Source organism: Balaenoptera ricei, chromosome 4 (assembly GCF_028023285.1).
Source record: "Balaenoptera ricei isolate mBalRic1 chromosome 4, mBalRic1.hap2, whole genome shotgun sequence".
NCBI lineage: Eukaryota > Metazoa > Chordata > Mammalia > Artiodactyla > Balaenopteridae > Balaenoptera > Balaenoptera ricei.
The window spans coordinates 92,354,818-92,368,691 of record NC_082642.1 but is presented as its reverse complement, the minus strand read 5'-3'; the positions used below and the strand labels follow the sequence as shown (position 1 = coordinate 92,368,691).

General features: G+C 50.1%; 1 protein-coding gene across 6 annotated transcripts in view; it reads right to left on the bottom strand.

Annotated features, from left to right (window-relative positions):
- MYLK (myosin light chain kinase) overlaps nt 1-13,874 on the bottom strand; it is a 267,670-nt gene that overhangs the window by 17,630 nt on the left and 236,166 nt on the right. For all 6 annotated transcript variants that reach the window (XM_059920960.1, XM_059920958.1, XM_059920959.1 and 3 more), the window contains 3 exons: nt 13,043-13,246; nt 7,104-7,321; nt 5,642-5,765 (listed from right to left, as the gene is read on the bottom strand). In XM_059920960.1, the coding sequence (XP_059776943.1) occupies nt 5,642-5,765; nt 7,104-7,321; nt 13,043-13,246 (546 nt within the window). The remainder of the gene's footprint in view (nt 1-5,641; nt 5,766-7,103; nt 7,322-13,042; nt 13,247-13,874) is intronic.

Sequence of the window (13,874 nt, the reverse complement as noted above, 5' to 3'; positions counted from 1 at the left end):
TAGTAACCCTAGCATTAAAAACACAGCTGCTCACCTCTTTTCCTAGTCTTACCTAGGTTTTAACTGAAGGGGATCAGAGTATACCACCCCAAAATATGAACTTGGGCATAAAAATTGCCTTGAGCTGAAGGCAATTAGCCCTTTGTCCTCCCTCTTTCTGTCTAAAAGCAGGACATAAATTTCTCTTCGTTAAGGTGACATAAATTTCCATTTGTTCTATTTGTCCATTTCTTCTCTTCCCAGGAAGAGGAGAAAGACTCTCGTCTGCATATTAGATCTTGCTGAACAGTCCCTATACATTTCCTAGTCACCTTGTCACAATTTACTCCCTCCAGAAGCTCCAAACCCTTTTTCCTTCGTCTAGTTATTTCTGTATAATTTATCACTCTTTGTTAAAGTAGTATAAACAAGCCCCAAATTTTAAAGGTACCTTGAGTCACATTTCTTTATGAACACCTGTGCATATGTACATAATTAAATCTGTATTTTTTGTTAATCTGTCTTTTTTTTTTTTTTTTAAATTTACTTATTTATTTGGTTGTGCTGGGTCTTAGTTGCTGCATGTGGGCTCCTTAGTTGTGGCACGTGAACTGTTAGTTGCAGCATGCATATGGGATCTAGTTCCCTGGCCAGGGATCGAACCTGGGTCCCCTGCATTGGGAGCGTGGAGTCTTAGCCACTGTGCCATCAGGGAAGTCCCGTTAATCGGTCTTTTGTCAGTTTGACTTGCAGACCCCCAAGAACTGAACCAAAAAGGTAGAGGAAAGTTTTTTCCTCCCCAACATAACCAGTGAATTTGTCTGGTTTTCACAAAATTGTAATCAGTGTGGGCAAGTTCTTGGATGCTCTACTTTTTCCTCACTTGACATTGTCTTTCACAAGTGTATACAGAGTCTTAATGTTCATTTTTAATGGTTAAATATTAGTCTTTGTGCTAATGAGTCAACTAAGGACATGACTGCAGGGTGTTCTAATTTCTTAATTCTTAATCTCTTACTGCAGCCAAACTTCACCAGGGAATCTGATGCGGGGGCCTGTTCTGCTTGGAGGACAGAACATCAGGAGACAGAAGGCAGAAATGCCTCTTGAACTACACTTTCTCTATGGTGTTTTTTAAGCAGATGACTCCACTGCATGAATGGCCAGCAAAGGAGGCCATACATCTTCCAGCAGAACTACTGAGCGCTTAGGAAGGGGTTAGTAGTCTTTTATCCCATTTTATCCTTGGGATACTCATTCCCTGGTGTGGTGGGAAGATTTGAGAGGGCGGGGCAGGCCCCACAGGAAGAGCTGGGCATCGTTTTGTGCAGTAGCCTAGGAAAGACAGACCCAGGGTTTAGTCATGTTAACCACAGCCCAAGTCCCTGGAGAGCAAAACCTGCAGGTGGTGTCTGGGCCCAGTGTGGATGTGGGGTGCCTGGAGGTCTCAGGAGCTGCAATAGAGAGCATGTCTGTCTGGACTCAGCAGCTAAGAGGGCAGAAGCAGCCCTGGGTGGAGCTACTGGATCCCTCTGAAGAGCCCTGCATCCATATCTGAGTCTGAGTAGGTACCTGATGCTTGGGCACTGGGACTTCTCCCCAGCTCACTAGGCTGCTGTCCCCAGAAGTTAGATTCCAGACGGGGATGGACCTGGCTCTCTGGACCATGGTGCGTGCTCACAAATGAGCTGAGATGGGAAGTCTGCTGCTGAGCACAGCAGGAAGATGGTAGGGAGGAGAAAGCAGGGCAGCAGTTTGGGGGAGGGGAGGAGGAGAAGGAATTCTGGGGTAGGGGTGAGGGCAGGGTACAGAGAAGGGTTTTGGTGTCTCCACAGGCAGTAAGGGAACAGCAAGTCCTAAGGAAATGGGGGGAGGGAGATAAGAGAGGGAAGGAGGTCTTAGAAAAGGAGGCGGGGCTTAGAATGTCTTCACGGTTGAAGTGTGGCCTAGAGAGCCTGGTCCTCTCTCTTCCTGCCAGAAACCAATGGGTATTGGTAACAGCAGAAGTCTCCAGCAGATTCACGAAATCTGCTTCTCCCTTCAGAATCAGGGGTGAGAGGGTAAGGGGCCCCCAACCCCACCTGCTGCATCTCTACCCTGCCTGGGGACCCTGGGCAGGCAGTGGAGCCAGGTCTCCTGTGCCACGACAGGATCTGCCCCGATCTCTCCGAGGGTGTGAGGAGTTCCCTCAGCAAAGTCAAAACAACCTATGGGACACAGCTGCTCACTTAGGAGGTGCTCACCAAATCTGCGCTGAGGGACACATCTGTTATCACCTGTCCCCCAGCTCCCCACCTCTCACTGGCCCCAGAAAGGAGATGCCGTGGGGGCGGGTGGTTATCCTCTGGCACAAACGAGGAAGGTGACCCTGACAAGGACTCCAAGCTCCAAAGAGAGGGATGGAGGGTGCACGAGGGCCGCCAGAGAACCTCTTCTGGGGGCTTCCGGCAGTGGCTCCAGAACTCTGCATAGCAGGGGCTGAGAGGAAGCAATCTGGCTGGCTCCACCTTCTGTTCTCACACCACACGCCCTGCTGAGAGCCCTAGTTGAGGAGAGAGACTCCCAGACCTCAGTCCCCACTGTGAGAGCCAGCGGGAAAAGTCCCGCAGGGCAGAGCAGCCCGCAGAGGTGCTGTCTTCCCAGCAGGCAGGAAGCTGGGGAGGCTACAGGAGGCTGTGTAGGGCTGGCCTGTGTCCGTCACCCCCGCTGCTCACCTGCCCCCTTCCACAGGCACCTCTCCACCCTCCTCCCGCCTCCGTCCAGACGCCTTCAGGCTGGTGCCCCGTTCATCAAAATTATTTTCCCCCCATTTCAAAAAAGAGCCCTTCCCTATTCCTAGGTCTCAGCTTTAAAAGTAATCTAGCAAACCATGTAACATGTTATCCAAATTACTTCTTCCACCTCAAAGAAGTTTCATTTTAAAAGAAAGTGCTGGGCTTCCCTGGTGGCGCAGTGGTTGAGAATCTGCCTGCTAATGCAGGGGACACGGGTTCAAGCCCTGGTCTGGGAAGATCCCACATGCCGCGGAGCAACTGGGCCCGTGAGCCACAACTGCTGAGCCTGCGCGTCTGGAGCCTGTGCTCCGCAGCGAGAGAGGCCGCGATAGTGAGAGGCCCGCGCACCGCGATGAAGAGTGGTCCCCGCTTGCCACAACTAGAGAAAGCCCTCGCACAGAAACGAAGACCCTACGCAGCCAAAAATAAATAAATTAATTAATTAAAAAAAAAAAGTGTTGAATGAAAAAACGCTTACAAAAAAAAATAAAATAAAATAAAATAAAGTGCTCTTGTGACCCAGTAATTCTAGTTCTAGAATATATATCCAACAGAAATGCATAAAGATATTCACTAAAGCACGTGTACCGGAATACTCGCAATACCCCAAACTGGAGTCTAGTCAAAAGCCCATCAGCATAGAATGGATAAGTAAACTGGATGAGGTTCACAGAGTGAAACACTATACAGCACCAAGAATGAACAGCCTACAGCTACACACCGTAACATGAATGGGGGTCACAAACAAGGCGGGGCAGAGGAAGCCAGGCACATCCTTCTGTATGATTTCGTTTATATAAAGTTCAAAAGCAGGTGAACACAGTGCGTGACGTCAGAATGGGGATCAGGTTACCCCTGAGGGAGTAACCAGAACCTGGGCACCGGGAGGGCTGCGGGCCTGGTATTGTGAGGTTTCCGGGTCTGGGTATAGGTGTGTTCACTGTGCAAATTCACTGAGCGTCTAGTCACCAGTCTGGCCCTGAGCCATAGGGAGACCAATCGTCCTAGTTTGCCCAGGATGGTCCTCACTTCAGCACTGAAAGTCCTGTATCCTGGGAAACCCATCAGTGCTGGGTGAACTGGGACGGCTGGCCATGCTCTAGGACTGTGGGAAGTGGGCAGCCATGTGGGCTTCCCTGGCTCCTGTGACCTCAATGCCAAATGAAGATCGAATCTCTGCCATGCCCCACTCCCAGGTTTATTCTGAGGACCAAACAGATGGTCCTGATTCTACAGCAGTGGAAAAACCGATGGAGAGAGTAAGGCAAGTCTCCTTGATGGCTGCAGGGGGACCCAGGACCAAGCCAGGCCACAGGGCAGCTGGGTCTGAACAGAGGGAGCTGACAAAAGACCGTTTCCCAAGAGTCTCTCCTGGGCAAAGATCCAGCGTGAGCCCCACCCAGCCTGGGGCAGTCCCCACTGCCCTGCTCTCCTTTATACCAAGGGGCCAGCACTACAGAATCTGGCACAGTTTTCTTCACTCCTCAGCTCCCTTTCTCCTGGAGGGTACTGGGCAGGGAGAGGCAGGGAGATGCACTCCTGGCCAGAGTTTCTTCTCTGCTGCTCTGGGGGAGGCTGTGTTGGTGGGGGTTACCCCAAGTAGGGAGGAAGATGCCTCTCTGCGGTACAGAACCTGTGACACAGGTTCAACTGAGGGAGGCTGTCCTAATAGCCCACAGGGAGAGTAAGACTCCTGAGCACGTGAAGAAGCCACATTGGCGCGCGCACACACACACACACACACACACACACACACACACACAGAATCACTCTGCTTCTGCTAAAGCTTTTGTAACAGTGGTTCCTAAACCTGGCTGTGCAGTAGAATCACCTAAAGCCATTTCTCACACTGGGGTCTGAAGACCCCAGGGATCTAAGAAAGTATTCTTAGAGGTCATATTCAAGTTTTCTGTGAAAATGTGTAATTTGTCCTTTTGCTTTAACAACAAAAACTTTTTTACAAAATGACTACATGCATATCTGCATTTTCAGGGAGACCATCCCCTAACTGTGTGATGTCACACAAGCTCAGGGGCTGCCACTAAGGCTAGTGCCTGCTTGCAGCCTGAGGCTTCAGAGACTAAATCAGCCAGATCCCAACAAGAGGGTGTGTTCTAGGGCCTGGTACTCAAAGTGCTGTCTTCAGACCAGCACCATCAGCAACCAGCACCTGTTAGAAATGTGGATTCTCAGGTCCCCTGGAGCTTCTGAATCAGAACTTGTAATCTAAGGAGCAGCCCAGGTGATTCCCTCATATTACTGTCTGTGAAGCACTGGTCTAGATTACTGGCCTTCCCTCTTTTCTCCAGCATTTTTTAACGGAATGGCTTCCTATTTTCCACCTAATTTCCCAATTCTAATTACTACACAGTAGCTTTCTGTTGTCTATGGGTCCCACTAAAGGCTCTATCATCAAAAGTGCTTATTAATTAGTCCGTATACTGGACGTAGAGATGAGGCTGGAATTTGGGGTCCCTCTGCCGTGAGGATGGGGTGCGATCCTCTGAAGATGACGATGACACCCACAGGAGATGTACACCTGGGCTCTCTCCCTGCTTCTCTATGGACCCATGCACACACATGAAGGTAAATTCCATGGCACCAGCCACGTTCCTGTCCTCCTGACCAAAGGCCCCTAGGTGGCCAGCATCAAGGATGGTGAGGGGCCCAGAATGGGGCTCTTGCTGTGTAGAGCTAGACGCTCCTGCAGAAGTGTGATGTGGGCCGTGGACATCACCGGGAGCACAGAAGCCAGGCAGGCCAGCGAGGAGGGGGATGGGAGCCTACCACCCTCCTGACTCTAGGCGGGCTCCCCATCAGGACCCGCCCTGGTCCCTTCAACATCAGGGCAGCCTGGGGACCCTCCCCCCGTGCGCCCCAGGACTCACAGGATGTAGCAGATGACCCCGATGCTCCACATGTCTGTGGCGTAGCCAATGGGCTCATAGTTGATCACTTCAGGTGCCACGAACTCTGGGGTGCCAAAGAGGACCTTCAGAGACCCCGCGTTCTCTGCAACCAGGATGGAGAGGGATCAATCGCCAGAACATCCCTAAGCCAACCCGAGGTAAGCAGATGCCTGGGAGGGACACAGGCAAGGCCGGCCTTCAGCGGCTCTCCCCTTGCAGGACGGCGCAGAGACAGTAGCCTCCCCGTGGAACAAGTGCATCGGTACACCAGTGAAACCGACAAACTGCATGCGAACCTCACATGCTTGGGCGGGGTTGACGGAGGGGGGAGAGCCCGTTACAGTCCTGCCCCGGATCAAATGGCTTTCCGTGTGTCTGTCTCTCCCACGAGTTCCCTGAGACAGGGGTGGTGACTTGTGCTTGAAAATAATCTCTACCATTCAGTCTGTCATTTGTACCCTGCTGCCTGCTTTATGAGGACTTTCCTATTTAATGCTCTGGCCAACCCTAAGGAGGACGACCCCCATCTCCCAAGGAGAAAAGGGAGGCCCAGGGAGTGACTCCCCCCCGCCCCCCGGTAAATGGTGGTCAGGACCTAACCCAGGGGGTCTGACTCCTGAGCCATGTTCCTCCCCTCCCCACCCCCACCTCTCCACGCGTAGCGTCACATCTCTCTTCCCAGGAGCTGCTGGGAGGTTAGCTGGGAAAAACCGTAACCCTGAGGTGGTGCCCCTGAGCCATAGAGGACCATCACCCACCAAATGACTCTTGGGTTGGGTACTCAGGCCCTGACCACCTTCCCCTATCGTGCCCTGCCTCCTGAAAGGGCAGGAATAGCAGTGATGCTTCAGAGAGCCCTGGACTAGGTCCCAGGTCCTCATTCCACCCCAGCTCATTGTGGGACTTGCTGGGCAAAGCTACTGTGAACCTCGGTTTCCTGGTCTATAAACTGAGGCTCATAAAATCTGCCCTGCCTGCCTCAAAGGGTTGCTGTGAGAATCAGATGAGAGAAAGTAGGTGAAAGTGCTCTGGAAACTGTACAGTAGGATGCAAATGTGAGGAAGCACCATCAGCAAAATGTTCTGCTGCTGAAGGCACCAGAGTGAAAAAAATAATAATGATAAAATAAATGAAAACACCTACAAAGTGCTTACTATGTGCGAGGCACTGCTCTTATCATTCTATCTATATTAACTCAGTGATCCCCTAACAACTCTATGAGGTGAGTCCTACTGTTATCCCATTTTACAGATAAGAAATTCGAGACATAGGTTCCCACAGCTAGTAAGTGGGAGGGGCAGTCTCCACGGCCTCTGATCTCAGCTCCAATCCGGTACATCCCCTCTAATACCGTTGTCTCTAATACAGCGCATGGAACACAAAGAGCCACGGCCACTGCCATGACATGTTGGTGACAACAGGAGAGGTGGCTCGGCCTTACCCAACCTCCTGGCCAGACCGAAGTCGATGAGCTTGATCCTGGTGCCCGTCTTGTTGACACACATGATGTTCTCGGGCTTGAGGTCCAGGTGGACAATGCCCTGCTTGTGGATGTACTCCACCCCCTCCGAGATCTGCCTCATGTACTTGATGCACTCCCGCTCGGTCAGCTCGAAGTCCTCGTCGATGATGCGCTCGAACAGCTCGCCCCCGGACACGCTGCGGGCACAGAGGGGGCGCTCAGACCACAGGAGCGGGGAGCCTGGCCAGGGCAGGCTGGGGGAAGGGGTCACGGCCAGGAAAGCCCAGTGTATGGGGGTACCAGGCATTTTCTGCAGCTTCCCGAGTTCCAGACCACTGCCCCGTTATGCTGGTCCCAGTCTCCCACTGTGTGAGGACGGCCTGGGCCTCCTGGTTTCCTGCTTGGGGGACCCTGCCTGTGCCCACTAAGCTTTGGAGGGGTTCAGGGAAGCATCTAGGCTAGGCAGTTTCAGAGGTGGCCATGAACTGAGAGATCTAGAATGATCTCCTAAGCAAAAAGGGTAACTGCCAGGCAGCCTCTTTCCCCCAAATGACTATAGATGTGAGGGATTATCCTGTTCTCCAGCCATGTCTTTTAGTCATAAAGAATTGAAGTTTAAAAACTCACAGTACCCGTAAGCATTTGTTTTGCATAGCCAGAAACAGAAAAATATCTTCAATAATCCGGAGCATCAGCACATTTTGTAAAATTCATTGGCTGTAACCTATTATACTTACAGTTGTGATCGATTTGCTTCCTCTGGCTAGGCCTATAACATCAGTTTACTCCTTCCAGCCATAACTAACTTGCCTCGCCTGCTCCCTGGCCCAGGCTGGGAGTGTAGTACATCCTTCCTGCCTGGATAGACTTTGGATCCTGGCCATGGTGGTTCTGGGGCCTGCAGTGGGCGTCTTTTCTAAGGATTGGCCAGCCGGCATATTTCCCTTCAGTGCAAATGCTGAGTCACATGGAGTCTCTCTGTTCCCCTCTCCCTGCCCTCCGAACCCACCTTCCTTGCTCGCTGCTCAGAAACCTTAAAGCATCCCCTTGGTAACTTATGTAGCATCCAGACATCAGTAAGTTCTTTTTTTACAATGGCCTGTAGATCCACCAGCTGAACAAGGTTGAGTGGGCTTCCTTCTGAGCCTGTTCTCTTCCAAGGGGCTTCCCTCTTCTAAGGGAGTCATCACAAAGATGGGAAAGAGCTGAGTTTGAATCCTGTCTCTGTGGCTTGGGCAAGTTACTTAACCTTTCTGAGCCCCAGTTTCCTCATCTGTCCCTACATCATAGTAGTTAGGAATGAAGGAACTTTTGTAAAGCATCATGCCTGACACACAGTGGGTGCTCAGCACACGTTAATTATCATCTGACAACCTGCTGCGGGCCAAGTGGATCTTGTTACTGACAGGGAGAGACAGACAAGGACGCACCATGGGGCCCAGCACACGGAAACCTCTGTGGGTCTCCATCACCACAGGACAAAGACTTCTGGGAGGGCTGAGCGGGTAAAGGTCAGTCTGGGCCAGCGGCCGCTGGGGGGCGCTGGAACCAATGCTTTAGAACCAACCGAGAAGGAGGTCCTTGTGTGGCCAGCAGGTGGCGCCTCTGTCCTCAAGCCCTTCATTTCTGTTGCCCTCCACCCAGGCTCTAGGTCAAACTCTAATCTCCATTCCTAGGTTCCTAGGTTTCAGGCCATTCTTAACATCTCTGAGCCCCAATTTCCTCATCTGTAAGATGCAGATAAAAACAGCACTATCTCACAGGGTTGCTGTGAAGATTGAGTGAATTAATACAGGTAAAGTGCTTAGAAAAGTGCCTGGCACATAGTAAGTGCTCAATAATGTTAATTATCTTTTTTTTTTTTTTAAAGAACCAGTGGGGGCTCTTGTTGAAAATACAGACTCCCAAGCTTCTCCCCTGCAGATTCTAATTTAGAAAATCTTGGAAGGGTTGTGATCCATATTTTTAATGAGTACCCCAGGTCATTCTTAAGATCAGACAAGTTTGAGAAATATTGGCTTACTCAGTTACCACCCCTGGGAAGCCAGCTGAAATTCATGTCCTCTGAGAAATCACTCCCAGTTTCATCATATGATCTTTCCCTCCCTGGGTTCCCACAGTCTCATCTCTGCACTTTTCCCATCAAGTCTGCCTTGTCTTAAAGTTGTTTGTGAACATGTCTGGAAAAGGTCCGGCTTACCTCTAGAACCTTGTTTTTACCTGGCAATATCTGGAACAAAGGTACCCCAAAATGTTTGGTTTTAAATTTAAAATATTCTGAAAAAGCAAGAAATCATTTTTTACAGTGTCCTTGGGAACGTCTGAGGCAATGAGTGGTGGAAATCTGAGCCGTGGAGATAATTACTGCTGCATTTCTAGAGGTAACCTATTTAGTAGAGGTGCAAATAGGTTCAAACCTATTCAAATTTATTTAATGTATTTTGAAAACTGTCCTTGTGGCCCATTTTTGAGGATGGAAGGGGTTACATAAAGAGGATTAATGGTTCTATACAGGTTTCTTTTCAAAACGCTCAAGACTGTGGGTGGAAAGAAGCTGCCACCCACAGAGATCGGATAAAGCCATAGGCCAAGATTGGGCGGAGGAAATGTGTGCTTAATAAATTAACAGTGATGAGTGAGTGAATGAATGAATGAATACCTACCTTATTCCAAGGGATCGAATTTATCCCCCAACTGTAGACATTGGCCAGCCCTCAGTGGCAGCCAGAAGGATGACACTTCAGGGGCCTCCAAACCCAGACCCTCTCCTCCTTGTCTCATGGCAGCTAGCCGCTTATTCTTTGATCAGTTTTGCCAATGGCAGCATGAAGGTGAGATGGGCAATGGATGACTCAGCTTAAGCTGCACATCTGCTTCAGTGCTCAGGGGCCCACCAGCACTTGGAATGTCCCAAAAGGACCAGCCCTGACTCCAGGCCCGGAGCCTGAAGGAACTCCTGTATCAGAGCAACACTGCTACAACGATAGGGGCTTGTCCCATAATCGGAGGTCAGAAAGGCTGAAGACACATTAATTCTGGTCTCTCACTGTATCTGAGGCGGCTGATCTGAAGGCTGGGACCCTGCAATACATTTTCATTTTTCTGTATCACCAGGGATTGTCCTTCTCTTAATCTGTTTCTCCATCAAACAAGGAGAAGAGCAAATCGTACTGCTGAAAGCCAACCTTTGCCTTCTCAGTGGCCAGGTCTGTTTAAGCTGGAAGGGAAGTACAGATTGAGTATGAATCTGCTCCTTCTTCTTTGGTCGAGTTCCTATCAAGGGGCAAGCTCCTTACCCCAAGTGCAGGAGAATCATCTGGCATCTGTGAATGTAAGACTCACTCCTGTCCACGGGGGAGGCGTGGGGTGGAGGGATGAAAGCCAGACCAGCTGAAGCCCTCGTACGTTTTCTCCCAACATTTTCCATCCAGCTTGCCAACTCCCAATTCCAAGCTAAGTATGGTATTCTGCCCACTGGTGCTGCTGCCCAGCCTCGCCCAGGCTTGGCTGCCTCCTACCTGCTCCTGCACCTTCTCACGAACTTGCTCAAGGTTTAACTTCCAAAGATAAGACATTTCTTCACATGTCCCCACACGCCCATGCTGCCTGGACCAAGCAACCTGTTCTACAATAAATGTGAAAGGCTGCAGCCCACAGGGCTATTGTGAGGGTATAATGAGTGAGGCCATGGACATGGGTTAAATCTTTCCTAGAAGTGGGGAGGGAAGTTTGAATTCGGGGCTGAAAACTGATTCTAAGAGACGAAGGAAGATTTTCTTTGAATCTGTGTAAAAGTTCCACAGAACTGCAGAATTTTAGAACCAAAAGGGACTCTAATCCAAATACCTCTCCTCGCTGAAAGGATTTAATAATTACAAAATCACAGCTCGACAGTAATAGAAGCTGACCCCAGGTTTCCTGAATAGTAGGATTTGTTCCACACAACCAGTTGGGTGTTAAAATGCTCACAAAATAATTTTAAGTGGAAAAAAGACCAGGATACAGAAAAAGTCAATGCATCATACTCCTAAGAATAACTCTCAATTATACAGCCTGTGCCTGACACATGTTATTCCATCTAATTCCCACATTATACACGAGATGGTCTATAGCCTCCTTTTACAGGTAATAAAACTAATGATTGGCACAGTTGGGCAACTTATTCAAGGTCATCAACAAGAGGCAGAGCAGGGATTGAAGTGAGGTTTCTCAGACTCAAGTCTGTCTCTTAACCACGATTGCCTTTCCTGAGGAACACAAACTGAAAGGAAACACAGCAAAGGTTCACGGAGTGAGGGGAGTCACTCCTCAAACTGGGGATGCCTCACTGGCTTCACCTTTCCCAGGAAAGAACACCGAGATGTTGACAGAGTCCTCTCCGAAGGACTGAGATCCCTGAAGCCCGGGATGAACAGTTCAAGGATGCTGAGGGCAATTTCAGAATATTGCTAAAGCTTTCAAATGCACATCCCCTTTGATCCAGCACTCCCACGCTTCTGGGAATTTACCCTACAGATGTACACAGGCATGAGTGTAAAGCTGTATGTACAAGGTTATAAACACTGCTTTTTTGCAAAAGCCAAAGCCTGGAAACCATCCAAACCCCTATCAAAAGAAGACGAATAACCTGTGGTCTATGCATGCGCTGAGATCCCAGGGAGCAGGGAGAGTGAGGAAGCCCCCCTGGCTACTGATGTGGGCCTCCCTCCAAGATACACTGTTGAATGGAAAGAAGCCAAGTATAGAATATTGAGTGAAACTTGTCTTTGGGTTAAAAGGTGGGAAGTATGTGTATATATACATACATTACATATATATATATTATTCATATATGAATATGAATAATATATATGTAAATAATATATGCTTGCATTTTCATAAAGAAACTTTGGAAGGACACAGACAAAACCAAGAAAATTAGTTACCAGTGGTGCTGAAGCAGGGTAGGAACAGGGTAGATGGGAGACAGGGGTAGGAATGGGACTTCTCATTGTGTATTTTCTTATATTTTTTGATATGATTGTATCATATACTTTTAAAATTCACATTAAAAAAGGAAAAGAAATGCTTAAAAAATACACACTACGGAGCATATCTGGCTTACTGACTCCAGTATGTTTGTATGTGTGTGTGTGTGTGTGTTTGTATGTATATGTGTGTGTGTGTTTGTGCATGTATGTATGTTTATGTGTTTGTGTGTGTATGTATGTTTGTGTGTGTGTGTGTGTGTGTGTGTGTGTGTTTGTGCACATGCAGACCAGCACTCAGAGGGGAGAGAGGTGGAGGACTGGGACTCGAAGAAACAATGGAGTCCAGGAAAGCCTTGGCTGGACGTCATCTGGTCATCCCCCTGCCTCTGTGCAGCCCAGCTCAGAAAGCGCTGCTCTTTGGTGAGTGAGAGGTCAAGAGAGAACAAACCAGCATGGGCCAGGGGCACACAGAGCAGAGCAGGAGGACGGGAGCGAGGCTTACACTCCTGCATTCTGAGCTCCCAGCCCTGGGCCCCCTTCTCTCTCACAGGCTGGTCGGGAAGTTGCCCTGTCCCCCCTCTTCTGCTCTAAAGCCACCTCTAGGTCAGAATGCCCTGAATGAAACCAAGGAGCCGAGGGGTAGCCTTGAGCCTTTCACAGGGAGGTGAGGGTGAGAAGGGGGCAGCGGTCCTCAAAGACCTGCCAGTGTGTTCTGGAGATGAGCAGAGGCGGCTGGTGGGCAGTGGGTCAGGGCCAGCACCAGGCACAGACGGACTGTTCCCAGCGGTCGGCACCCGGCCGTACGGGCTGCTGAGTGTCGTGCACATCACCCCCTGGCCCACGGTGCTCTCCATCTTGGGGCGGAGGGTGGTGGCGGGACAGTGGGGGAGTCACACAAGGGGATCCCAGGCCCATGGCGCCTGGGCCGCCCCGCGGCAGGACACTCACATTTCCAGGACCATGACGATGTTGGCCTTCTCCTCGAAGGCGTCCACACACTGGACCAGCTTGGGGTGGTGGAGGCAGTTCATGATGCTGATCTCCTGCCGGATGTTCTCTTTCTCTTTTGCTGAATATGCCTTGAAGAATTTCCCTGCCCAGATTTTTCCAGTTTTCTTTTCTACAAGTCGAAAGACCTGTCCAAATTTCCCACTGTGAGTGAAAGGAGGAGAGAAAAAGCAACTTAGCCCAGCTTTCCACTGAATTGGGATTGGCAAGTGATGAACTGTGGGACCCATCTGGCCTCCCTCTTTTTCTAAATAAAGTTTTACTGGAAAACAGCCATGCCCGTTTGTCCCCAGATCGTCTGTGGCTGCTTCTGGGTTTCAGTAGCAGAGCAGTCATTGCAACATAAACCAAATGGCCCACAAACCCTAAATATCCATTATCTGGCCCTTTACAGAAAAAGTTTGCCAGTCCCTGCTCTAGGTCAGTGAAGCGCACTGCTGACGTTGACAAACCGACTCTCCATCACTTGTGAGTGTCAGCCCGGGTCTGGCCCCGCAACCCTGCCCTAACTCTGTCCACTCTTGCTGTTCTTTTAGGACTGTCACCTCCTTGGGCTGAGGCCTCAATCTTGGCGACGGACTTCTTTCCCTTTCCCCCGCGAAAGGACCCGTGACGTCAGGTTGGGGAAGTCCTCCCCAAGTACCGAGAATTTCTGAGTGGTTGCCTGCCTTCCACGCCTTTCCAGTACCGGGGCCCTGGAGACAGCCTAGCAAGGCCCCTGCTTCCCACCGTGGGGACGGCGGTGGTGGCATTCCGCCGACACCACTCCCGC